Here is a 25859-nt window from a genome sequence, read left to right on the forward strand (position 1 = left end):
TACAACAACTTGTAAATTATTGCAAAAATCTTCTTTATTATTGGGCCTAAGTTTTCGCTTTGAGTAATAAGAATGAAACGACAACTAAATTAAGGGAACTTACTATTCTTAGACAAATATTTGTTGAAAAAATGAAAATTATTATTATTATAATTTTATATTTTACTTATGGGACAAAATAATTTTTTTTTAAAATATTTTGGCCAAATTGAATGGTATATTAAAAGCATATAGAATAGTATTACAAACTCATAAAGTCATATAGTTCGAAAATAATACACGAGCGAAATCAAATATAATAGAATTCAAATAATGTGTATATCTATCTAACATTAGACCATCCAACTTGATTAAACAATTGCAAAGAGTTAGTAGGCATTATTTGAGGAACAAAAGAAATGCTAAAACGGAAAATTAAGCGTGAGACCAAAAGGAAAATCAACTTTCCATCTAAAGGCTCATTATTCATGAAATAGTAAAGAGTAATGGTAGATATAGTTTAAGGGTGTACAAATTGAGCGTATTCTTTTTAAGAAAAAGTTGGGTCTATTATTAAAAAAATAATTTTAAATAATTTTATGTACAATCGTGAAGTGCATAAATACGACGTAATCATTTTGAAAAAAGTGAAGTCTACTATTAAAAAATTAATTTTTTATATAAATTTTATAATTTATTCATATTTTTTAAAATGATTATGCGACGATTATATAATTTATAATTATAAATATTTTTTTTCATACTGAAAATATCATTTTTTTAATAATAAATATGTGCGGAGGTAAACGTCGATTACTGACAACCACAAGGTCGTGATGGGAGAGACCTTATGACAAATGACAAATACACTTTTTTTTCTACACAATGTAACGACCACTGGTCCTTGCTATACCTGTTTACTATTTTGTCCTTGTTATCCCACCAACATAGGAAGATAAATAGAATGTGAAACTACTGAATTCTAGGATCTCCAACAGCTATTAGCCAAACATTAATTTTCTAAAAATGACAGACCAATCCCAGAGCTATGGGGAACAAAGCTAAGCTTTTGACTGCTAAACATTTTCGTGGAAAGCTAACCTCTTTTCTCCATTTTTCTGTTCATTTGTTTCCCACACTTCTTTTAGTTTTCTATGAATAAACTCATCCCCAACTCTAAATTTGTGCAGACAGACTTTTAGGGTGCTCTTCCAAATGTGGGTATTTTTGTTCATCAGTTTGTAGAGGTGGGTCGTGAACTATATATTCAAATTGGTTGGAATCTATTCCTTTTACAGTGTCGAAAGAAGTTGATATGGGTGTTGATGTAAAGGGTGTTGAAGCTTGGATTTGTAGAATCCTTGAGTTTTCTGTAAATATCAGCTATAGATTTATACAGAATCATCCATTTGCTTTTTCGGTTTCTATGTTCTTCTTCCTCGTATACATATTTCTTCCTTTCATCCTCAACTTTTTGGCCTACACTTCCCCATTTATAGTCTGTATTGCTATTCTTCTTAGAATCTTTTGGAGTTCGGAACAGTCCTACATCCGTTGTGTCAAAGGAGATGGAAGAAGGAAAAATGGGATGTTACACAAGAATTCTGGGTCTGTTGAATATGATATTGCTTTCAATAGAAATGATTGCTCTTACTTACAGAGGGTAACAAGTAGGCGAAGAAAGAACAGAGAAATGGATGAACAAACTGGTAAGAACGAAGAAGAAAGTTATTCTTCTAAACATGGAGCCTTTACTGATGTCTCGGCAGCTGAAGATATTCGATGTCTTGATAAACACCGCCCATTCTTATCTTCCGAAGATTTAGAGTCCCAAATCAAGTCAAGTGATGGCACACGACAAGCTTGTAAATTTGATGTTGGTGGTACTAGGATAGAGGCTCCCAACATGGAAGAAGCAGACGATGATGATGATGAAGAGACACAGGAGGATAGGAATAGTGCTGTGAAATGGACAGAGGATGATCAGAAAAATCTTATGGATTTGGGTTTTTCAGAGATAGAAAGGAACAGGAGGCTGGAAAGTCTAATTGCAAAAAGAAGAGCGAGAAAGTTATTTAGCATGCAGGTTGAAAGGGGCTGGGGTGGCATGCGCAGTGTTCCTTCTAATCAAATTTCTCCAATTTTTCTTGCAAGAAACAACACTATTGATCTAAGCATTCTAGACGAAACTGAAGGCTTAGAATTGCCTGATACAGCTCCTTCTATTTTGTTTCCGAAACAGAACCCATTTGACCTTCCCTATGACCCACTTGAAGAAAAGCCTAATCTCAGGGGAGATAGTTTTCATCAAGAATTCATGGCAGCTCATAAGGAAACGCTATTCTGCAGGCATGAAAGTTTCAGTTTAGGACCTTCTTTCCCATTGGAATCCAAGCAAGATCGTCGCGGCAAAAGCTTTAACCCTTTTTTGGTTGCAGAGAGGAAAGGGGTATTGGAGGGATCGGGATACTCCAAATTCAATAGGCAGCCAAGTAATGCCATTTTGAGATCTTCGTTACTTAAAATGCTTTCTTTCTTCTTCCTTGATTAGAAAACTTCTGTGACTTCTGCTTCTAAATATATTCTTTCCTTGCAGGAATTGGAGACCATGTTCAGCGAATGGAACAATTATTACATAAAGAAGATATTCATGGCACCCCTGGTCTTGTTGAAATTGGAGCAGAAGCTCCCAATCAGATAATAAACTCAGTGGAAATCACGAATGAAGAGGATATTAATACAAAAAATGACCCGAATGACATCAAAGGAGAGGAGGAAATGGAAAGATCTCACGGCATGGAGTCGTTAAGCAGCAGTGATGAGTCAAACTCATTATCTTCATCTATAGAAAATGAACAGAACTTCAATGCTTATGTAGCAGGGGTTTTAGAAGATGTGGAATCAAATCCTGCTCAAAAGTCTACAAGTTGTTTAGTGGTTGAGCCTGAAAATGACCCATTTGATTCTAGCCCATCAGCAAATGAAATGAACAGAAGGGGTGACCGGGGTTTATTTGTTGGTCAGTGCTCTTATCAGACTTCAAACTGCTCCATAGCTTCCGATTTGCAGGTGGAGGTCTCAGAAGTTGGTTCACCTCCACTAACAGTAGATGGCTCCAATTCAGCCACAGATGGAGAATCATTGACATATGATGAGGAAAGTGAAAAGGAAAACACTTTTGGCAGTGAAGAAATGTGGGGAACCTCATATCATCAATCTGGAATAGAGGAAAATGAAGAAGAATCAAGAGGAACACATGAAGTCAGCCAGGGGGATATTGTAGGATTAGAATTGTCCCGACCCAACGAGACTTCTGAGGATGTTGTTGCTATAAATCCACTAAAGGTAGATGATCAAGAATCAACTGATTTGAGTTCATTGTCATCCTCAACAATAGACATATCTGGAGACAGTCAAGCTTGGTCAATAAGCATTGACCCCAAAATCCACGATGATGTCAAACAAGTAGTTGAAGGAGTTTTGGAACCCAAATCCCAGTTTTCTGATTATTCAGATCCGTCTCCATTTGGAAATCTGAAAAAAACAATGCAATTGGAGTTGGTGCCTCATTCATATGAAGTTCATTCTGAAAAACCAGAGGTCAGTGATTTTTATGATATTATAGATATTCTCATATATACTTTGTAACAGCACACAAATTCAAATCTGAAGATGTTCAAATGAAATCATTTGAAAATCAAAGGTTATGTTATGGTAAATTAACAAATAACTTTCAATAATTTTTTTTTCTGAGTATTATTACCTCTTTTTAGTACCTAAACTAATAAAATATTCAATTTAAGAAGTAAAAACAAGAATAGTTAGCTTTTATACTCACCCTTTGGTTTGGTCTCATGAAAATTGATCAGGACTTATCATACCCTCACAAGACGAATGTTGTCTATGATTTCAATCTCACAACAGACCCCGCAATATCCAACATGGAAGAATTGAAGATGAATGAAGACTCAGATGATGGATGGCAGCTACTGAACAAGCAAGAAATTGAAAAGCCTGCTGAGCATCAAGCCATATCTGACTCTGAGAAACCAATTGAGGAGAACTCAAAGCCTAGTGATGATGTTGGAGGAAATCAAGTAAAGCTAACTGAAAATGAGAGCATAAAGCCAATTGAGGCCAAAGAATACTTTAAATCGCCTCAAGAGAGTGGAGGTGAACGAAGTATTGTAGAAAGTGGAGCTTGTAGGGTAAACCAAAATTCTGATGATCCTATTGCATCAACTGCACAACAAGATCTGGTGATTGAAGAGGTCACTATCAACTCAAGGCCATCATCGTCTCCAAAGTCCATATCAATTCAAGCTTCTGGAGTAAACCAGACTTATGATGATCATAATGCATCAGCTGAGCAGCAAGAGCTGGCGATTCAAGACGTCCTGATCAACTCTTCATCCTCATCTCCAAATTCCGTGTCCATAGAAAAGATCCCAATCGATCAAACCTCATCATCAAATGCAAATCAAATGATACACCTAGATATTTTACAATCTCATTTGGAGGACACTGCAAAAACTAGTACACTGGATGAACAACCACCTCTGAATTTAGCTCCAGAAAACTTGGAATCAATTCAAGAGAGTGGAGATGAACAAAGTGTCTTACCAAGAGGAGCTTTTGGGGTGAACCAGAATGATGATGATCCCAAGGCACCAACTGAGCAGCAAGAGTTAGCAACTGAAGATGTTCTGATAAACTCTTCATCCTCATCTCCAAAGTCCTTGTTCACAGCAAACATCTCAATCGATCAAGCCTCATCATCAAATGCAAATCAAAGGATACACCTAGATATTTTACAATCTCATTTGGAGGACACAGCAAAAACTAGTACACTGGATGAACAACCACCTCTGAATTTAGCTCCAGAAAACTTGGAATCAATTCAAGAGAGTGGAGATGAACAAAGTGTCTTACCAAGAGGAGCTTTTGGGGTGAACCAGAATTATGATGATCCCAATGCATCAACAGAGCAGCAAGAGTCGTCAATCGAAGACATCCTTATAAACTCTTCATCCTTATCTCCAAAGTCTGTATCGACAGGAAAGACCCCCATGGATCAAGCCTCATCAAACTCAAATCCAAAGATACACGGAGATATTTTACAATCTCAGTTGGAGAACACTGAAAAAGCCAGTACACTGGATGAACAACCACCTTTGAATTTAGCTCCAGAAAACTTGAAATCAATTCAAGAGAATGGAGATGAACAAAGTGTCATAGCAAGTGGAGCTTCTGGGATATACCATAATTCTGATGACCCAAATGCATCAGTTGCACGGAAAGAGTGGGTGATTGAAGAGGTCACTACTAACTCAAGTTCTTCATCATCTCCAAATTCCATATTAGCAGAAAATATCCAAATTGGTCAAGCCTCATCATATCCAAATCAAAACATACACATGGATATCTTACAATCTCTTTTGGAGGACATTACAAATACTAATTCATCGGATAAACAACAAACTTTGAATTTAACTCCAACTGGACCTCAAAATGCAAAATATGCGGTGGAGGATTCAAGTACTTACCCATCTAATAATCGTGGTTCTGAAAATTTGCTGGTTATTGATCCTATTACAATAATGAATACTTTTGTGCATACATTAGATCAAGAAAGAACATCATAGTTGAGCCTATGAAGCCTAGTCTTATTTGTAACTAGGAAATGGGAAGAGTATATTTATATTAAATAGTGCCTCAATTATTTTTTTAATATGATACGTGTGTATTTGTTTTACTTCTTAGGATTAGTATTTGCTCGCTCTCTCTCTCTCTCTCTCTCACACACACACACACCCACACCCACCAAAACATGCATATCAATGTTGGCGTATAACGTGTCCATTTGTGTTGCTTTCATAACTAGAAATATCAGGATATACAAAGATGCTTCAATGTGAAAAATGAAATATTCTTACCAATATATTTACTTCATACTAAACAGGAACCATGCAATCCTCCAGAGAAGTCAACTGAAGAAACAAGCACTGTTGACAACTTGAATGAACCCAAGCCTGATGACAAGGATGGAAACGAAAATTCAGAATCTTATCAAGCCATCAAAGATGAATCAGAAACATGGATCAGTCACACAGCTAGCACTGGCCTATCAAAATCAATAGAAGACAACAATAACATACTTGGGACAATGGTACGGGAAGGACAGTTTTCCATATTTCCTGAATTATTCACAAGTTTCGATAGTTAGTTCCCTAAAGTTGTTTTTTTTCCCCCGTTTTTGAGATATGCCTCATCTAGTTTTATTCAATTACCATTGGATTTTATCTCTACTTATATTTCTTTGATGAATGATATAATATTTAACATGATTTTTACATTTTCAATATTTTTCCAACTCCAACAAATAATTATTAGGTATATCTTTAAGCATGTAGAAAGAAAGAGGAAAAATAATTAATCCAGGGAATAGTAGAAAAACAACAGATGATTTGTCTAAGATGGGTTTCATTTATAACATCGAACAGGAACCAGGGAAGTTTATTGCAGAAGCCAGCACCATTTACAAAGTCAATGACCCAATTGTCAGTGAGAAGGGAGCCAACGAGAAATTTAAGTCTGTTGAAAAAAGTGAAGGTGAACCCCAACCCTTTATCAAACAGGAGACCGTTTTGGAATCCCCAGAACCAGATGAGCCTACTGGTTCAAAACTCATAGAAGATTTCGATGCGAACTCCAGAAAATCTAGTGAAGGTGAAGCTATTTGCGGTCCATTAAAATCATTGGAGGAGATCGAAGATTCAAGAACAGAAGAAGAAACAGTAGATTCAAGAAAACTACATGAACATGACACCATAATTCACCTGCCAAAGTCTGGTGATACTACATGTAATTCGGAAGAATCTCAAAAGTTGACAGAATGTGAAGCGGTAGATCCATCAAAACTTGCTGTTGAAAAGGAAAATCCGGACGTCCCTGCAACTATTGTAGAAGAGGTTAGTATTTTGCATTTTATATCATCTGACTTTAAACAAGAAAGAGATAGAAGGAAACAATTAGGAGAAGATGCGAAAAAAATAAAGAAAAAACACATATCCCAACTGAACTATCCCTACACCAAACAATAAACCAAAGAGGAAAAACTAATAAACTCCATATGGCAAAGCTAATTCATCAGATGTTATGGCATTAAAGTGCTCTCTAAGAATGAAGTTTCATAATAACAGTTGTTTTCAATGATCATCGACTACCCCAAATCATGCATTTTCATTACTTTGCAATACTGCAAAAAGAAAATGAAAAAAGGCAAAGAAGGCACCATACTTACATTTGACACCTTTGTCTTTGACATTAAACAGGACCCATCTAATCTTGATCTTCCAATTAAGTCTATCTCGGAAAGTTGATTGACCATATATGAATGTCACTGATCGGCCAATTAAAGTTGAGGGCCATGATAGATCAGACGCAGTGGAGGAGTTCAAAGGTGAATCTGAAGACTTGATTAGATCAGAGTATACATAATTATTTGGGAAGATGAATTTGCCAGCTTAAGATCACTGATTCGTTGAAAAATGAAACAACATCCAAAGAGGTGGTTGCCAACCCAGAAGGGCAAATGATGGCCATGCAGAGAGAGCGTCGAATCCAACTTTATATATATATATATATATATATATAGAGAGAGAGAGAGAGAGAGAGAGAGAGAGAGAGGAAGGTAGGTAACAGATCATGCTGGATTTATTAACCAGTTTATAGAAGTGAAGCTGAAATGCCTCACATTTTTTGTCGAGCTGCATTAATATGATCATCATGCCAATTTGAAAGAGGCTTGCTTTGAGCTGAGCTATAGATAAACTAATCTAGTTCATGTATCGGAGGTAATTTATTATAGGTTTCAACTTGAACCAACAGTTGCTAATTTAGTACATATGTTAACAACTACATGATCTTACTCTCTGTGCTAATGCCTTTTTAGAATGAAACAACATGTCTCTGATTCTTCGTATAACTATATATATTTCATTTGCCAGTAGTACTGTAGGGGTCAATTGCACGGTTTTGGTTAATAAAATTTGCAAGGACCTAGATCAATGAGTTGTTTATCATTAAAAATATAATTATGCTATTTACATACAAGCTCGTGGATATATAAATATATCACAGCTTGTTATTCCATTACATTTATAAAAATAATGAAAATATATTGTTGGTATTTTTTTAATAAATAGAGTTTTTTGTAACCTTTTTTTTATTGCTATTACGGTAGCATTTGATATATATTGAGAAGGGTCATTAACGTGTTTTTTAATACGTTAATAGTTTTAATGGTTCATGCGTTACTGTACGTTATGAGATTTATTGCTTGAATGTTATCAAGCCCGCCTTTATTCTCTTGATTTACGGCCAGTAGCTGAATCTCTTGGTTAGTAAGTAGTAACGTTTGTTTCTCACTATTTTCTATACCGTTGCTTTCATACGCTTGAATCTTGATTGGTAGCATTCAATTGCAAGATCTCTTCAACGTTATTTAACGAGCTTGTTATAAAGTAGCCGATTGAAGTTGTTAACGTTGGCTCTGAAGGGTAGTTAAGTTGGCTCTTTTAATTTATTTTATGAGGACTGCTATAGTCACAACGAGGTTACACAAAAGTAATCATGACACAAACTGAAGTAGTTTCATGTGATTTGTTAAATTTACTTTACAATAAAAATAACTTTACAATCTGACGAACTACGAGAAGTCACATCAATTTGTGAGATTACTTTTGTGCAATTCATTTATGATTAAAATATTTCTCTTATTTTATTGTTTTTCATGTTTACGCGCGTCCTTTGTCGTCCAGGGTCATTTTTTGTCTACTTATATATATATTTGTTTGGTCCTTCGGTACGTGTGTAGAATAAATATACTTTTAGAGATAAGGAAAACAAATTGGTGAGAATATATTTTTGAGAGTATTTCCAGGTAAAAGAAATGTGTTCTTTTGGTATGGAGCTTTGAGCTCAATCTCTTGTGAAAACTTAGTTCGGGCTATACAACGATCAGTTGGACTGTTGTATTTTGAAGGAATCAAATCAAGATGAGTAATGCTATACCAATTAATTTAAGACTTTGTACATCACAGAGGGCTTAAATCTTCTTAAAGAGAGCGAGATTTTTGTGTCTCAATCCAAACTAGTTTCGTTTGAATGTTAATTTCATTATAATTTTTATTATATTATTGTGTATTTCATCCACATCTATAAATACTTTTTTATACAAAAAAGTGTTAGGCCTACGAAGAGAATCATCTCAAAGATATTATTGGCTAGCATTGTCTAATTTAGTACATCATATTTAGTTAGTAATAAAAAAAAAAAATTTACAATTTGATGTGTTATATTAAATTAAAGAGAAATTCTACATAAAAGTCTTATACCACACACATTCACCTAATTTGTTGAAGGTTCTCGGATATCCTAGCCTAAATTAGAGGTCCCATATGTGTAATGATTGACCCTTGATCCTAGGAGATTGCTTATTTATTTTTGTACATATTTTCCATTCTAGTTGTAATTACCATAGATGTATACACTTTGTACAACTCTATAAATGGAAAACATTCACCACCCTCAAAGGTATGGTGGTTCTACGAAAATATTCTCATGGTGTCAGAGCAATACTCGGATTAACCTCCCTTTGATCACAATAGCCTCTGATCCTTTTTCCTCTACTCTTCCTTTCAACACCATGATTCACATGGTGACCATTAAATTGTCCTCTTCCAATTACCTACTTTGGAAGAGTTAACATCTCCCCCTTCTTAAGAGCCAAGAGTTACTGGATCACGTTGATGGAACCATTGTACCACCACCCCTCTTTGAACACGCTAGCTCTTCTACACCTAACAACAAACACTTGGTGTGGAGATTGAAGGACCAGTGCATTCTCAGCTTGATCCTTTCCTCTCTCACCGAAGAAGCCATGGTTGAAGCTATCGGACTCTCCACTCCTCATGACGTCTAGCTTACCTTGGATGCCTTCAGCCATCGATCCAAAGCTCGGGAGCTACGCCTCAACTGATGAAGTGTGGAACTCGCATGGTTGCTAAATATTCCCGCGCATTTAAGGCCCTTTGTGACCACTCCATGCCATCGGTCGTCCCGTCAACTGAGCAAATAGGGTACACTGGTTTCTGTGTGGTTTAGGGGCTGATTTTTCCAATTTTTACACAGCTCAAATGGCCATCACTCCCCTCCCAACGTTTGTGGACATTGTACCCAAGGCTGAGAGTTTTGAGATTTTTCAAAAATCTCTCGACTCTTCCTCCCCATGTGTTGTCGTATTCATTACCACGAAAGACTCTTCTCAAAATTGCAGGGAAGGTTCATCTTGCAACTGGTGAAATCGTGGGGGCAGTACCGGCAGCAACCAATCTAGACAGGGGCGTGGTAAGCTGGCCATTACACTCCTCGTTGTCAAATATGCAAGAACGAAGGACATACTGCCGACCGTTGCCGTAACTGTTACAATCGTACCGAACCCTCTACTCAACTAGCCGAAGCCTTCACCAAGGCCTGCTTTATCTCTAGAGTTTCGAGTCTGACTGGTACCTTGACATGGGCACTTCGGCACATATGACAACCGACTCTTCTCAATTGGACAAATCAGAAAATTATATGGGTAAAGATTGTGTAATAGTAGGGAATGGTGCCTCTCTCTCCATTACCCATACCGGTACAATTTCTCCTTCCCTAAATATCCAATTATTAGATATTTTAGTTGTTCCCCATCTCACTAAAAATTTGTTGTCTATTAGTAAGCTAACGTCTGACTTTCCTTTCTTTGCTACCTTCACTAATAATCTTTTTGCTATTCAAAATCGCAAAATATGAAGAGTGGTGGCAACTGGTAAAAGAGATAGTGGTCTATATGTGCTGGAGCATGGAAATCCCGCTTTTCTTTCTGTCCTTAGAAATAAATCCTTACATGCTTCATATGATTCACGGCACACATGACTTCGATATGTAGATCCTTCTATTATTTCTTTACTCAATAAAAAAATGCATCTTTTTCTTACATCTTTGCTGTCTACTTCATCGCTTTGCACTACAAGTCAACTTGCTAAGAGTCATCGTTTGCCTTATTCTCATAATGAAAATAGATCTTCTCATGTGTTAGATCTTATTTATTGCGACATTTAGGGCCATTCTTCTGTTAAAATCAAATTTGGGTTTTGCCTATTATGTTTTATTCATTGATGATTATTCTCGTTTCACTTGGCTTTACCCTATGAAATTAAAATTTGATTTCTATGACATTTTTATTCAATTTCAAAATTTTGTGGAAAATCAATATTCAGCCCACACAAAAATTTTCCAAAGTGATGGAGGTGTTTAGTTTAATTCACTAGCTATCACTTATAAGCTCATCTTTGTAACTTAAGTATTCACTATCAAATCTCTTGCCCATACACTCCCACTCAAAATGGATGTGCTGAACGCAAACATCGACATGTGATTGAAAGAAGACTTGCTCTCATTTTTCATTCACATGTTTCCCTCATTTTTGAGTTGACGTCTTTAACACTGCGACTTACATCATTAATTGCTTGCCAACACCTCTTCTTGAAGGTATTTCACCTTTTGGGATTTTGTACGGTAAGTCTTTGAATTACGAAAATTTTCATCATTTTGGTTGTCGTGTCTATCCTTATTTACATGATTACATGCCTAATAAATTTGTACCTTGTAGTATTTCTTACATTTTCTTAGGCTACAGTCCATCTTACAATGGTTTTCGTTGCCTCGACCCACCACCTCTTGGATTTATATCACTAGACATGCCCAATTTGATGAGTCATATTTTCCCTCTCTAAACACTTATCAAGCCCAACCCATTTCGTCCTTAACTTTCTCAAATTTTTTAGAACCTAGTCTGGCGCATACACCATCTCTACACTCTTTGTCCCAAATTCATCCCCCACCTATTACACGACCCAGTTCTAGCCCATCTAATATATGTGCTGAACCATTGGCTGAAGTCTTTGCAAGTCCATGACTCTCTTTCTCCAGCAAATACTTCAGCACATGGGCGCCCTTGCACTTCAGGAATTCGGCCCATTACTCCTACAGCAGCCCATGGAACTCCCTTGTACAGATCCTAATCCTGCTTCTGCTGAGCATAACACCAGCCTTCCTGCTGCTTGTCCATCTATGCTGCCCTCTGCCATCGCGGCATTTCCGTTGGGCTCCCACCCAATGCTCACGAGAGCCAAGGCCGGCATCTTCAAGCCTCGTCATCCGACTTATCTTAGCATTTTGGGCTTTTTCGGACTTCTTCATGCTTTACTTACTACTACTGAGCCCAAAGGTTTCAAGTCTGCCGCTAAGAATCTCACTTGGCTCACTGCCATGGATGACGAAGTCAAAGCGGGATTTGGCTCCTCGATCCACCAATACCAACATTGTGGGATCTAAATGGATTTTTCGGACCAAATATTTATCCGATGAGTCCATTGAGCGACTCAAATCCCGTTTTGTTGCCAAGGGTTATACGCAATTGCCTGGTCTCAACTACACTGACACATTTAGCCCTATTGTCAAAGCTTCTATTGTTTGTATTGTGATTTCTCTTGCCGTGACCAACAATTGGCCCCTTCGTCAATTAGACATCAAGAACGCTTTCCTCAACGACATTCTTCATGAAGATGTTTGTATAAGGAGCAGCCTCCCGGGTATCTTGACCCTCGCTTTTCCAATCATGTCTGCAAATTAAAAAAGGCACTCTATGGTCTGAAGCAAGTCCCCATGTGCCTAGTTCCAGCAGTTCAACTCCTTTTTGCTCAAACTCGATTTTTATTGCAGTCGTGCTGACACATCTCTTTTTGTTTTTTATAGGAAGCACGATATTGTTTATTTGCTTTTTTATTTTAATGACATCATTATTACTAGAAATAATTCGTCTCGCTTTGACAGCTTTACCCGACAGCTCAATTCTGAGTTTGCCACCAAGGACTGGGTGCTCTGAGCTATTTCTTTGGTCTTGAGGCTTCACCTACTTCTGGCGGTCTCTTCATCAGTCAAATTAAATATGCACTTGATATTCTTACTCGGGCTCAACTTCTTGACAGCAAAACTGTTCACACCCCCATGGTTGTGTCCCATCACTTGTCTGCCGATGGCTCCCCCTTTTCAAACCCTACTCTCTATCGTTCTCTTGTTGGTGCACTGCAATACTTGACCATTATGCATCCTAATATTACTCATGTTGTCAACTCTAACAACCAATTTTTGCACGCCCCAACTAACGATCATTTTCATGCTGTCAAGCGCATCCTTCGCTATGTCAAAGGAACACTTCATTTCGGCTTGACTTTTAGCTCGTCGTCATCCACTGGACTTATTAAGTACTCTGACGCTAATTGGACAGGATGTCCTGATACTCGTCGCTCCATCTCTGGCTATTCCATTTATCTTGGCGATAATTTGGTCTCCTGGAGTGCCAAGAAGTGACCAACTGTTGCCTGTTCCAACTACGAATCCGAGTATCTCGCTCTTGCTCCCATCGCTGTCGAGGTCTTTTGGCTTCCGCATCTCCTTCGTGATCTCAAAGTTCCTATTACACATCAACCTTTTCTCTTATGCGATAACAAAAGTACAATTTTTTTTAGTTCCAATCCAGTTTATCACAAAGTGGGCCAAGCATATTGAGTTAGATTATCACTTTCTCAAGGAACTCGTTGTCGCCGGCACAATTCGCACTCAACATGTTCCTTCTCACTTGCAAATTGTCAATATCTTCACGAGCAACTTCTCTCGGCCTTTGTTTGATTTTTTTCACTCCAAGCTCTGCGTCTGCTCCAACCCGACACTTAGCTTGCAGGGGGATATTGAGGATTCTCGGATATCCTCACCTAAATTAGAGGCTTCCTATATGTGTAATGATTGACCCTTGATCTTAGGAGATTGCTTATTTATTTTTGTACATATTTTCCATTCTAGTTGTAATTACCATAGATATATACACTCTTTACAACTCTATAAATGGAAAACATTCACCACCCTAAAAAATGAGGTGGTTTTACGAAAATATTCTCATAATTAATATATGATTTTTTATTTTTATCATTCTATCTTAATACTTAAATATAAAATTTAAATATAATTTTATTGATTATATTGAAAGAGTAGTGCTAAATATAATTTTATGCATAAATGAGAGATATTAATGGATTGATGATGTATATTATTTTTTATTGATTAGATGAACTTCAACATAAAATATGACATTAACAAATTTGATTGAAATGATAAAATATAAAATAACAATATTATTTATCTGACGTATGTTAAATAGTTGTCGGTCAAACTTGAAAACAACTTTTTAGAGAGTGGGTGAAAGGTTTTATATTTAAATCACATCCGGTATTTATTTATTTATCAATCGTTTCACTTCTCTCTCACTCTGATGGCAAGGGACAACCTTGACTATGCGTCTTTGTTTTTCGAATTGTTAAAACTCATCTCATATATAATTATTATAAATTTTATAAATTTTTATATAAAATATAATAAAATATTTAATTTTTTTAAATTTTAAAATAAAAATAATATTTTAACAATATTTTATTTAATTTTTAACTTTCATATCAACCCATCTCGTCTCTACTATTATCCAAAGCTCTCATTTATGTTATTTTTCTATGAGGTCATCTTTGAAACGGTTCGACTGTTCTTGAGCTTTTAACAGCCCTCGATAAAAACAAGCCATGTATGAAATTTTACATTAGGTGTAATAAAATTATCTAATCTGATAAAACCACGCTCAGTACAATTTCTTTCTGCAAATTTTTTCTTTCCTCATTCTCAGCAAACAATCTCTCTCTGCTCATGCTCAGCACAGTTTCTTTCCGCAAGCTCTCCATGATCTCCTCATTCTCAATAAAATCTCTCTCTCTTCATTCTTAGCAAACTGTTTCTCTTGATTAATAAAAACTTACGATGTTGATTTACGTTTTTTTTTTTTTTTTTGACCTTGAACTTGTAGAAAATTGTTGAACAGATTTGCAAAAAATACAAGAAGAATCGAACCCATCAAGAAGCTGTCCAAAATACTCCACAACCTCCATTAATGATTTTTTCTATAAAAAAAAAATGTAAAAAATGAAAATTGACATACAAATGGTGTCATTGATTTCCGAACCGTTGACAAACTTATTTGTAAAGAAGCTTATAGTTTAGAGAGAGAGAGAGAACTTGAGGATGGTAGAGATGGACTTGCACCGGGAGAGGGAGAGGGAGGCTTCAAGGGGAAGGGGGTGTAGAAAGAAAGGACTAAGGAAAATTTTGTTTCTTTTAACATTTTTATCCATTGTTATGCAGACATATGAGTTGAGTATCGGAAATTTTACGTGACAAATATTTTTAAAAAGCTGTTATTTGGAAGAGATCAGACCAGACCGACCGGTGGTAAGGATCTCTCTTTTTCTACGGAAGCGTTAGCTGCGAAAACTATTTATCAAAGACCAGTGGGCGTGTGGTCCCTATCCACTGAGCTGCCACTGTTGACTCTTGAATTATTTAGTCAAACAAGGACCAAATAATTTTGACTCTTGACTCTCGAATTAAGGGCCGCATGTGGAGCTAGAAGCCTAGAAGAGAAGACAGCACGAAAGTGCAAGGTGGGTCCCATTCCAACGTGGAACACTGTTAAAATAGATATAAGAAAGGGGCAGTGGTAATTGGTTTTTAAGAGAAGACAAGACAAGTACATGTGTAACATGTGGTGGTTGAAGTGTGTGTGTGTGTGTCGATTCAGTATTGCATTGCTGTGGCTAGGTGGAAGGTGTCGTTGAGTTGAGGAGGCACGTAGACCGATCGGAAAAATGAGCAAAGCCGCGGAGGTCGAGGAGTACAGAGATTCCAAAGCACACGTGGAGGCTCGTATCAAAGACCTGCTCCCTCGAATGACGTTGAAAGAGAAGGTCGGCCAGATGACCCAGATTGAACGCCGCGTCGCTTCCCACGATGCCATCAAACACCTCTCCATCGGTACGGCGCTTCTCTCTCTCTCTCTCTCTCTATTCCCGTGGAAGACGTTGCTAACGTTTGTACGTATATGTATGTCGAAAACATGTTTTTCTCTTTTTTCTTTTCTTTTAAATTCCGAATAGGGCTGAGTACTACTCAGCCGAAGTCGGAATTAGAAAATCTGATTGCAATTTGACAGTCTTGTTTGTTTACAGAGCGGTGCTACTCATCGTTTATACCGCTAGTTATTTATTGTGTTTATTTTTTTAATATATTTTTAATATATTTAAATATTTTAAAAATAATAAAAAATACACAAATACACTTAAAATCAATTCTTTAATCATTAAGTAAAAAAAATAAATTCAGAGTGATATACTGTAGCGGTCAACTATAAGCGACATACAAGCTTTTCTTTTTGTTTACATAAAGTAAAAATTAAAAATTAAATAAAATATTATTAAAATATAATTTTTTAATATAATTTTTATTTTATAATTTAAAAATTTTAATTATTTATTAAATGTAACGAAATAATTTATGAAAACAAACTAGACCTTTTGAGTTTGAATTCGAACTCCTACTCCAATTTACATAAAATTTAAATTCCGATTGAGTTGGAGCAGAGTCGAATTTAAAATTTTTTTTTCTTAATATTTAGCTCATTTTTAAACAAGACTTTACGTATTAATATTTTTTTATGGGCTTTCAAGTTTCAAGTTTATTAAAAACATTACAAAAATAAAAATAATAAGAAACAGGTTTTAGATATCCAAAAACAAGAAATATAACTAAAAATATTTCATATGCTATGTAAACCTAAAAAATAAAAAAATAAAAATTTTTAAAGAAATTTAAGTATATAGTAAGTCCTTTTTAGGTTATTCTTAATATGCTATCGTTCATATTAGAGTCTCATACTCCCAAATCAACTAAAAACAACAAAAGAAATGCTCAATCATCTAGCTAATTAAGGCACAAGCTAACACATAAGGCCTCAAAATAAAAACTAACAAGTAAGAGCAACCATAAGTTATCATGGTCCAATGACAATGTCCATCATCTTAATAAATTATAAATAAGAAACACAATCAGCTACTCAACAACAAGCCAAGTATTGTTTCCAACTACAACCAACAAAAATAAAACAACTGAAAAATAAATTAGAAATATGATAGTGATACTATTATATAAATTATAGACTTTTTATATGAGTATATATGATCAATATATAAATAATCCATGCTTTTATAAGAGTTGGAGTCAGCTAGGCAGCAAATCTAGTTCTGACTTTAAAAGAAAAAAAAAAACTTTGACTCTGACAATGATGAGTCGATACCGGAGTTGAGTTTTTTAATTTTTGTACAGCTCTAATTGTCCTATTGAATTAATTTTTCTCCGTGTTCATTCATGAGCTTAAGAATCTTAAGTTCTTGTTCATATAAAATGGGTTCTACAACATTGATTATTATCGATATAAATAGTTTGAATAGGGCTGTAATCGAGTCAAGCTGAGCCGATTTTTGGCTTGCTGATCTCGGCTTGATTCAAAATACTCAAGCTCGAGATTTTTTTTTAATTTTTTGTTCGAACTCGACTTGATAAGTTAAACTCTCAACTCGAGCTCGAGCTCGAAATTTTTTTTTAATAAGATTTAATAATTAATAAAATAAATCTAATATTAAATTTATACAACTAACAAGTAGATTCTCTATTAAATTATAAAATTTTAAAAAACTTATAAATAATTAATATCTAACTAGTTGATATTTATGCAAAATAACAATATATTATATGCTTACATATATTATTAATACATACACTTAATATGATAACATATATCTATTTCATATATGGTTCTCATATATTAGTATATGAAATTATTAAATTTTATCTACTAATTATTACACAAATTATAAAATATACTTACGAAGTATATTCATTATATAGACATAAATAATTAGATTACATATTATATATTTAATTATAAAAGTGGTATGCTTATATTATTAGATACTACATATATATATATATGTGTGTGTGTGTGTGTGTGTATATACATAGGTATGTGTATATATTTATTAATATATGAATGAGTTTTAATCGAGCCGAGCTAACGAGTCGACTCGAGCATAAACCAGCGAACCTTAACGAGTCTTAGCAGAGTCAAGTCGAGTTTTGTCGGGTATGTATCATTTATAATTCGAGCGGGTAACTGCTTTCACGAACGAGTTTTGTTTTTTCACAAGTCGAGTTCGATTCGAGTTTAACCGAGCAGGCTATTAAATAGAGTTTACAACCTTAATTTTGAACATCATTAATTAAGTAATAAATAAATATTTAATGGTCTTTTTGCATATCTATCTTTCTTGCACTTAAAGCCTTCAAGTTCATACAAAGACTTCAGAGAATTTTTTTAATGTTATGTCTGCATGTATTTCATTAGTCACTAATTACTGTATTTTGTTTTAGCTTGGAATTTGTTTTTTTTTTTAAATAATAATATTTGTGTATAATCCATCCATTACAAACCATATCAATCTTAATTAACGGAAAATAGTGTAGAATTGCAATAGGAAAAATTATTTTTTTGTTCTTATTTTAAAAAATAAGATTACAATAAAAATAAATGAAACTACTAATAAGCGTTACCTCCTTGTTCAAGTGCCACATTATTTTTCTAGAAATATATTTGTACTTTAATCCTTTTATGAATATAATGACTCACAAACTTACTCACGATAAGTGATGTGTTACACGCTAGACTTCTAAATAACATAATTCATTAATACTTTAACTATGTTTATAAATATAATGAGTCCAAGAATAAACAGTGTAATACACCTCAAACTTATAAATAACATAATATTTTCGTTAATTAGGATCGGACCAAATTTACAAGCAATGAACTCATATCTAAAAATTTTCATAGGTGTTGTTCCTTCAAAAGTACATTAAAAAAAGAAAGAAAAACATGACGTAAAAAATTTTCGAGTAATGTTAAATAAAAGTCTCGAATAGATAAATTATATACAAGTTCTTTGTAAAGAATTGTTTTTTTTTTATAATTTTTTAAAATTGAATTCATTATTTTACAAAAAATTACGTAGAATTTATTTATTTAGGAGTTTGTAAAAATCATTCCTGAAAAATTCCTTGCATTTGATGGGCTATTTTTTGTAGGGAGCATACTTAGTGCTTGTGGGAGTGGACCTTTTGGGAAAGTGAAAACAGAGTCGTCGGATTGGGCCGATATGGTTGACGGGTTTCAGAAGTCGGCGCTTGAGTCACGGTTAGGGATACCGCTCATATATGGGATTGATGCGGTTCATGGTAACAATAGTATACATCGTGCCACTATCTTTCCTCACAATATTGGCCTTGGAGCTACCGGGTTAGTGTTGGACTCTGACCTTGTCTTCCTGATTTTCTGGTTCAGTTTATGAAAAGACTGCTGGAAACAAAAGATGGGGGGAAATGGTAGATTTTGTGTCTTAATTTACAAGCAAACAGTTGAAGGGAAAGAACAATCTATTAATATCCTTTGTTGGGAATCGCCAGCTTAGTTTATGCTTTAGTAATCGAAACATGGGTATAAAAAATAAAAAAGGATTTCATTTATGGGGTAGTTAAATTACAAAGAAATATAACAGCTAACTTTAGGGCCGGTTTGGATTTATAGATGAAATGAGATGGTTTTAGATGAAAGATTAAATTTTAAAAAAATATTATTTTTTAATATTATTATTATTTTAAAATTTAAAAAAATTGAATTGTTTATTATATTTTATATAAAAATTTAAAAAAATAATATTCGTTTGCTGACATTTCTTATAAGATTTTTAGCAGCCAGTTGTAGCTTCAGAACCACATGTACTTTAAAACTTGTGACAGGGATGCAGAATTAGCTCGAAAGATTGGGGAAGCAACTGCTCTTGAAGTTAGAGCAAGCGGCATTCATTATACTTTTGCTCCTTGTGTGGCTGTAAGTGTTATAAAAGTAATGTAACGTTTGGCTGGTGCATTATTTTTTTGTAAGTGGTTCCACTTGTTGAATTTAACTGATAAATGATGTTTACAGTGCGATACCCATCATGGGTAAAGCTTCCTCCAGCAACCCAACTACGTTTAAACACATTGTTGCTTGAAATTTGGCAATTGGTATTTAATTTTAAGAAGATTGCAGTTCTTTGTGCTTGGGAATGTCTGTGGACGATATTGACTGAGTTTTATCTATGAATGTTGTTGCCATTTCGATAATTTGGTTCATTCTTGTATTGTAAAGAAGTTAACAAACTAGTCTGAATGTTTAGAACCTCTGTATGTAAATTGTAAGCAAGATCCTTGCTGGTAAACCATCTCCTAATTTATGATAAAATCCTATTACACTGAACACCTACTGTTGGCTATGGAGTTGTGTCTTCTTGTCATCTGCTCTGCTTTTTTTCCCCGTTTATGGCACTACTTCTGTTAAATTTCTTGGCCAGCACGTCCTTTTTGATACCCCATGACCCTTAGGTCTTGTGTACAAGATATGATCAAGAGAACTTAATTTACATGTGTTCTGACAGGTTTGCAGAGATCCCAGATGGGGAAGATGCTATGAAAGTTACAGTGAAGACACTGAAATTGTTAGAAAAATGACTTCCATTGTCACAGGCTTGCAGGGCCAGCCACCTCTTGAACACCCAAAAGGCTACCCTTTTGTGGCTGGGAGGTAGAGAAAAGTCGTTGATATTGTTCTATATGCATTTCTTTAATGACCAAATTTTTGATATATTTACTCATTATCAAGTTCATTTCTACATTCGCTATCATTTGAAACGTTTGGTACTGGTGAGGAAAATAAATATGACAACTGAAGAACAGTCTGATTTTGCTGCCCCCTTTCCTCCCTAGTTGTACTTTTGTTGTATCTAAAATTATATTTTCATGTCTTCATATAAGTTGATTCTTAAATATTTGAACTACTAAACTCTTCATAGTTCCAAGCTTTGTACTCCCCTTGTCTCCTTTTTTCTGCACATGATGTAGACATACCTACCCATAATATAGCATGCCTACACATAGTGTAGACATACCTAGGTTGTCAATTCCTCTGTAGCAGACATCCGATGGACTCTTCTCATAATACCACTTTTGATTCCAGAAACAATGTCATTGCTTGCGCAAAGCATTTTGTAGGAGATGGGGGAACTGATGGGGGAATAAATGAGGGTAATACCATATTATCATATGAGGAATTAGAGAAGATACATATGGCACCATATCTGGACTGTATTTCTCAGGGAGTTTCCACTATTATGGCATCCTATTCTAGCTGGAATGGGCGCAAACTGCATGCTGACCATTTTCTCCTGACAGAAATTTTAAAAGATAAGCTAGGTTTCAAGGTAAAAATCCTGGTATTGATTCTGAGACGAACTGATTTTTATTTTTTGGTCAATTTACAGTATCATAATTGGTCATTTGGAAAATCACCAGAAAAGTAGTTTGGCACATTTAGTCGATTATACTCTAGCTTCTCAGTCTCCAAATTTTCTTCTTGTTGATCAATCAGTTGATAAGTTAATCTCTAGGTCTGTTTTCTCATCTTCTTTCTTTAATTTTTTTCTGAATTGAAAGTATGTGGGTCTCTGAGGGCTGGGGAAGCAATGAGGGAAATTGCAATTATAGTATCGAAGTCCTTTATTTTTTTGAGTTCTGAGATTAAAGTTGTGGTATGTCTAGATAAATTTTGGGGCAATATTCTGCTGCAGGGTTTTGTAATTTCTGACTGGCGTGGACTTGACCGACTTAGTGAACCTCGTGGCTCAAACTATCGTTACTGCATTTCCTCTGCCATTAATGCAGGAATAGACATGGTATAGGTTGAAATCCAATTCCAAAGCCTAAACTAAAGTTGCATCCATTATTTTATCTTTCTTTTCCTGACAAAGAAAAGACGCAGGTGATGGTGCCTTTCAGATATGAACTACTCGTGGAGGATTTGACATTTCTGGTTGAATCAGGGGAGATACCAATGGCCAGGATTGATGATGCTGTTGAACGTATACTTAGAGTGAAGTTTGTTGCTGGTCTTTTTGAATTTCCTTTCGCTAGTAGATCTTTGCTCAATACAGTTGGTTGCAAGGTAACTTTTGAAAAATTTAGACCATGGTGGTGTTGACATTTTTGGCAAGTTTAAGTGCATCTCTCTAAAAAATACAAAAAGCTTTCCCTCTTTTCATCAAGATGAATTAGTATCTCTCTCTTGAATGTGGAGAAATGATATTTGCAGTCCTAGGGTTTGCAAGCCCCGCGCATTCCCTTGAATGTGACCCTTCTTCTGCCCTTTAATCTGTGATAGATATAAAGAGGGGGAGACATTTTTTGAATCAGAAAGTAGATTCTCTCTCTGTTCTTTTCCCAATAAATGATGGGAAATTGGAAAATTTATAGGCCTCTCTTCAAACCTACAGTATAATTTTTATGAGTGGTACATTTCAACCAATTAAACTATAAGCCCCTTCTCGTATTCTAATCCCCTGGAGGATGGTGTGATGGCCTGAACTAGTTGCTAAAAATTCTATCACTTTAGTAGATAGTTATTTTGGCTGCCTCAAAAATTAACTTCAGTATCACCTGAAACCTTAATCGTGCAACAATAATGAGGACAAATATTGTCAGAAACATTTGTATTGCCACTGTTTTCATTGAAATAATGTAGATCATATCATAATGCATTGTGGCAATAATTGAATGCTTGTAATTAGCATCTAACTATGGTGTGTGACCTCAACGAATTTAGTACTACAAAACTGAGAAACAGCTTTGGCTTTGAAATATTCTACAGTTGCACAGAGATTTAGCACGTGAAGCAGTCCGCAAGTCTTTGGTTCTTTTGAAAAATGGAAAGGATCCCAAGAACCCTTTTCTTCCATTAGATAGGAATGCTAAAAGAATCCTTGTTGCTGGAACACATGCTGATGATCTTGGATATCAGTGTGGCGGGTGGACAGCTGATTGGAAAGGAAGTAGCCACAGCATTACAATTGGTATGTAGTTTCAGTGTTATACATTAAAAATATCAAGCAATATTTTTTGGAGCTCATACTATTGCATCTTTAAACACCATTTTTGTAGACCAGTGCATGAACATAGGACGATTGAGGTATTTTGCTTTGCCTGGTTCTTTTGATTTTGTGTTTGGGACACTGCACATGCTGCTTGACCCTAAATATTTTTGCTGGTGTACAGTGGATTTGCTATTGCTCATCAACTGTTCAGACCATAATATTAGACTATGTATCAAGGCGAGATTTAATTTTTGTGGGTTCTTGTTGGGTTCCTTGCTTGTGTTTCATACGTGGATTAGCTTGTGAGATAGGATGGTGCCATCATGAAAAAGCCTCCCAGGGACAAAAACTGAGTGCATTGGTAATATCAGTTTGTGAATAACATGCTTGAATTTGGTGACGATGATTTAAGAGATGATTTTGTATCTCACATTACAAAGACTGTACACCTGTAATGGTCGACTAATGTAGAATTTTCTATTTTGGGAATTAGAAAAATTTTGTGGTGCTTTACTTCCTTTGGAAGATAACCACCTCAAAAGAGTGATAAAATTACTTCAAGAACATCTTGATTCACTCTCTAATGGTGCTTGAAAAGAAGGCGATGATTCGGTCAAGCCCCTTCATTGCATCCATATTGTCCTAAGCAGAGAATATGTCTTCTTTCTCCAGGAAAGGCACGGAACACTTATGACCTACTGCATTTGGCTTTTGGAAGATGATTGAATCAGTTTTTTTTTTGGTTAAGTAATAAAATTTTTTAATTAATAAGTAAATAGACATAGTCCAAGTATACAGGAAGTATACAAGAAAAAACACTATAAGCAATCGAAGGCTTATTCAGGTTCATTCTGTTTTTTTAGTGATATATGATCAAAAATCTATCTTGAGTAGTCAAATGAATCATGCCATATGTTACTCTATAAGCATCTCTTACACCCTCCACAACCCCAAAAAAAAAAAACAAAATAATAATAATAATAATAATAATAATAAAGCAAAGAAATAACCTCATAGTTAAAGAAGGAAAAAAGTATTTTGCTATGTCAGTCAAGCTCTTTCTCTCTGTCGTCTTTTTTGGAGAACTTTATTTTGCACCTTAAACTACCGAAACCAACATCCATCTGCAGGCTAATTGGACGGAACCCAAAAGCCATCAGGTAAATTATCTAAAACACCTTCTTTCTAAATGTAAAAAATACCTGATTACCCTTAAATTATAATTAACATAATAAACAAGGAGAATAATAAATAAAAGTCATAAATTAAATAAAAAAATGGTTTGTGTCAGCCACCCCTTGGTCCACAGAAGGGCTGGCCATTATCGACCACCCCGTGGGTGGTCCCTTTATTTTTTATTTTTTGTACTTCTAATAAATTTCAGCAAAGGCATTTCAGACAATTTGCTCGAATGTTTTTTTTTATAAGTACAATTTGCTCGAAAGTTTTAGGGTTTTGTCATACATAACGTGTGAATTGGATGGAGGATGCAAGAAAGAAATTGGTGGTTTGGGATAACAAATTGTTGGGTAGTTTGGAGTGCAATTCAAAAAATGGGTGGTAGTCTAGGGGTGCAAAGTAAATTTTCTTTTTTCTTCTATGGCAAAACAAAAATCGATGTTTTATTGGATATTTGTTGTGAGAAAACATCTATGGACGAGACGCAATAGGAGAAGAAACATCTATGCATGCTTTGCTCTTTTATTTCCTTTTAACATAATGCATTGGATGTACACTGCCATTGTACTTATGGTGTCATTGCGCTTTAGGCACAACAATCTTGGGTGCCATTAAAGAAGCAATAGGAGAAGAAACAGAAATAGTTTATGAGCAATATCCATCAGTAGAGACCTTAGCACGTCGAGATTTCGCTTTTGCAATTGTAGCTGTTGGCGAAGAACCCTATGTAGAGACCCTTGGTGATAATTCAGAGCTTATAATCCCCTTGAAAGGAGCTGACATAATAAGTGCAGTCGCTGACAGCATCCCCACATTGGTGATTCTGGTATCTGGAAGACCCCTAGTTTTAGAGCCATGGCTTTTGGAAAAGATATATGCTCTGATTGCTGCTTGGTTGCCTGGAAGTGAAGGCGGAGGAATTGCTGATGTTGTCTTTGGGGATCATGAATTCGAGGGTCGACTCCCAGTGACATGGTTTAAACAGGTTGAGCAACTACCTTTGCATGTGGGTGTTGATTCACATGACTCTTTATTCCCACTAGGCTTTGGGTTGACATGCACTAAGAAGAAGTCTCCGAACTGATTTAGTTAGGTAATCAAGGCCGGTTCAAAAAATAAGATTTTCTCATAAACACTTGAGGAGAAACAGCTGGCTCATAGATTTTCCACTGGTATGAAAGTTGTCTGTACTCCATGTATTTCTTATTCTCCCACAGGCCAATTTCTACTGGCTCCTAATTATAATTGTTGTCCTGTATAGAGTGCATGGGACAGATCCATCCTTTTTGTGGAAGTTATATTATGGTTTGCTGAATAAGCGTAAGTTGTTTGGCCTTGTTCATCTGTTTATATGTATGATGGCCCTATGTGGCTGGATACTTCATGGCAGGCTTTTTATTGGCTCCAATCTATTATTGTCTCGTATTCCCCACTAAATTTCTAAACTCAGTAGATGATATTAACAAGGTTTTAGGAAGATAAATATTAGCAATCTCTCATCTTCCAGTAAAGCCTTGGTATAAGATATCAAGACCTCATCTAATCCAAAAACTTAAGTGTAGGTATGGATTAAATTATATGGTTACAAAATAGCTATATTATATCTAGAAAAGAAAAAAAAAATGTGGCATAAACCCATAGATATCATTTCTA

General features: G+C 35.3%; 2 protein-coding genes across 5 annotated transcripts; both read left to right on the forward strand.

Moving 5' to 3' along the window:
• The first annotated feature begins 1739 nt into the window (after nucleotides 1–1739).
• LOC108979207 lies at nucleotides 1740–7420 on the forward strand. Of its 2 annotated transcripts, none has more exons than XM_035685120.1 (6): nucleotides 1740–2471; nucleotides 2576–3579; nucleotides 3849–5558; nucleotides 5942–6148; nucleotides 6483–6950; nucleotides 7314–7420. In XM_035685120.1, exons 1-6 carry the CDS (start codon nucleotides 1886–1888, stop codon nucleotides 7359–7361), a joined length of 4023 nt encoding a protein of 1340 aa, XP_035541013.1. In that variant the 5' UTR covers nucleotides 1740–1885; the 3' UTR covers nucleotides 7362–7420. The 2 variants fall into 2 exon arrangements, with proteins under 2 accessions (XP_035541013.1, XP_035541014.1); XM_035685121.1 differs by having other exon boundaries at nucleotides 3849–5297.
• An 8258-nt stretch (nucleotides 7421–15678) lies between these two features.
• LOC108984861 (beta-glucosidase BoGH3B-like) lies at nucleotides 15679–25595 on the forward strand. 3 transcript variants are annotated; one of them, XM_035685123.1, is made up of 10 exons: nucleotides 15699–15990; nucleotides 19153–19363; nucleotides 19864–19954; nucleotides 20541–20686; nucleotides 21119–21362; nucleotides 21729–21833; nucleotides 21920–22102; nucleotides 22805–23006; nucleotides 23095–23122; nucleotides 23209–23325. In XM_035685123.1, the coding sequence occupies exons 1-10, from the start codon at nucleotides 15825–15827 to the stop codon at nucleotides 23243–23245; spliced, it is 1413 nt and encodes a 470-aa protein (XP_035541016.1). In that variant the 5' UTR covers nucleotides 15699–15824; the 3' UTR covers nucleotides 23246–23325. The 3 variants fall into 3 exon arrangements, with proteins under 3 accessions (XP_018812487.1, XP_035541016.1, XP_035541015.1); XM_018956942.2 differs by lacking the exons at nucleotides 23095–23122; nucleotides 23209–23325 and adding an exon at nucleotides 24797–25595 and having other exon boundaries at nucleotides 15679–15990; XM_035685122.1 differs by having other exon boundaries at nucleotides 23095–23973.
• Nucleotides 25596–25859: the final 264 nt, after the last annotated feature.

Source organism: Juglans regia, chromosome 14, assembly GCF_001411555.2.
Source record: "Juglans regia cultivar Chandler chromosome 14, Walnut 2.0, whole genome shotgun sequence".
Classification (NCBI taxonomy): domain Eukaryota; kingdom Viridiplantae; phylum Streptophyta; class Magnoliopsida; order Fagales; family Juglandaceae; genus Juglans; species Juglans regia.

Bases quoted from the DNA above. Each gene is read 5' to 3' on its own strand.
- LOC108979207 (XM_035685120.1), top strand. From the start codon at position 1,886: ATGGAAGAAGCAGACGATGATGATGATGAAGAGACACAGGAGGATAGG. The intron at 5,559-5,941 runs GTTATTGATCCT...CATACTAAACAG, and splicing joins GTGGTTCTGAAAATTTGCTG to GAACCATGCAATCCTCCAGA. The intron at 6,951-7,313 runs GTTAGTATTTTG...GACATTAAACAG, and splicing joins CTGCAACTATTGTAGAAGAG to GACCCATCTAATCTTGATCT.
- LOC108984861 (XM_018956942.2), top strand. From the start codon at position 15,825: ATGAGCAAAGCCGCGGAGGTCGAGGAGTACAGAGATTCCAAAGCACAC. The intron at 20,687-21,118 runs GTAGAGAAAAGT...TTTTGATTCCAG, and splicing joins TACCCTTTTGTGGCTGGGAG to AAACAATGTCATTGCTTGCG. The intron at 23,007-24,796 runs GTATGTAGTTTC...ATTGCGCTTTAG, and splicing joins TAGCCACAGCATTACAATTG to GCACAACAATCTTGGGTGCC.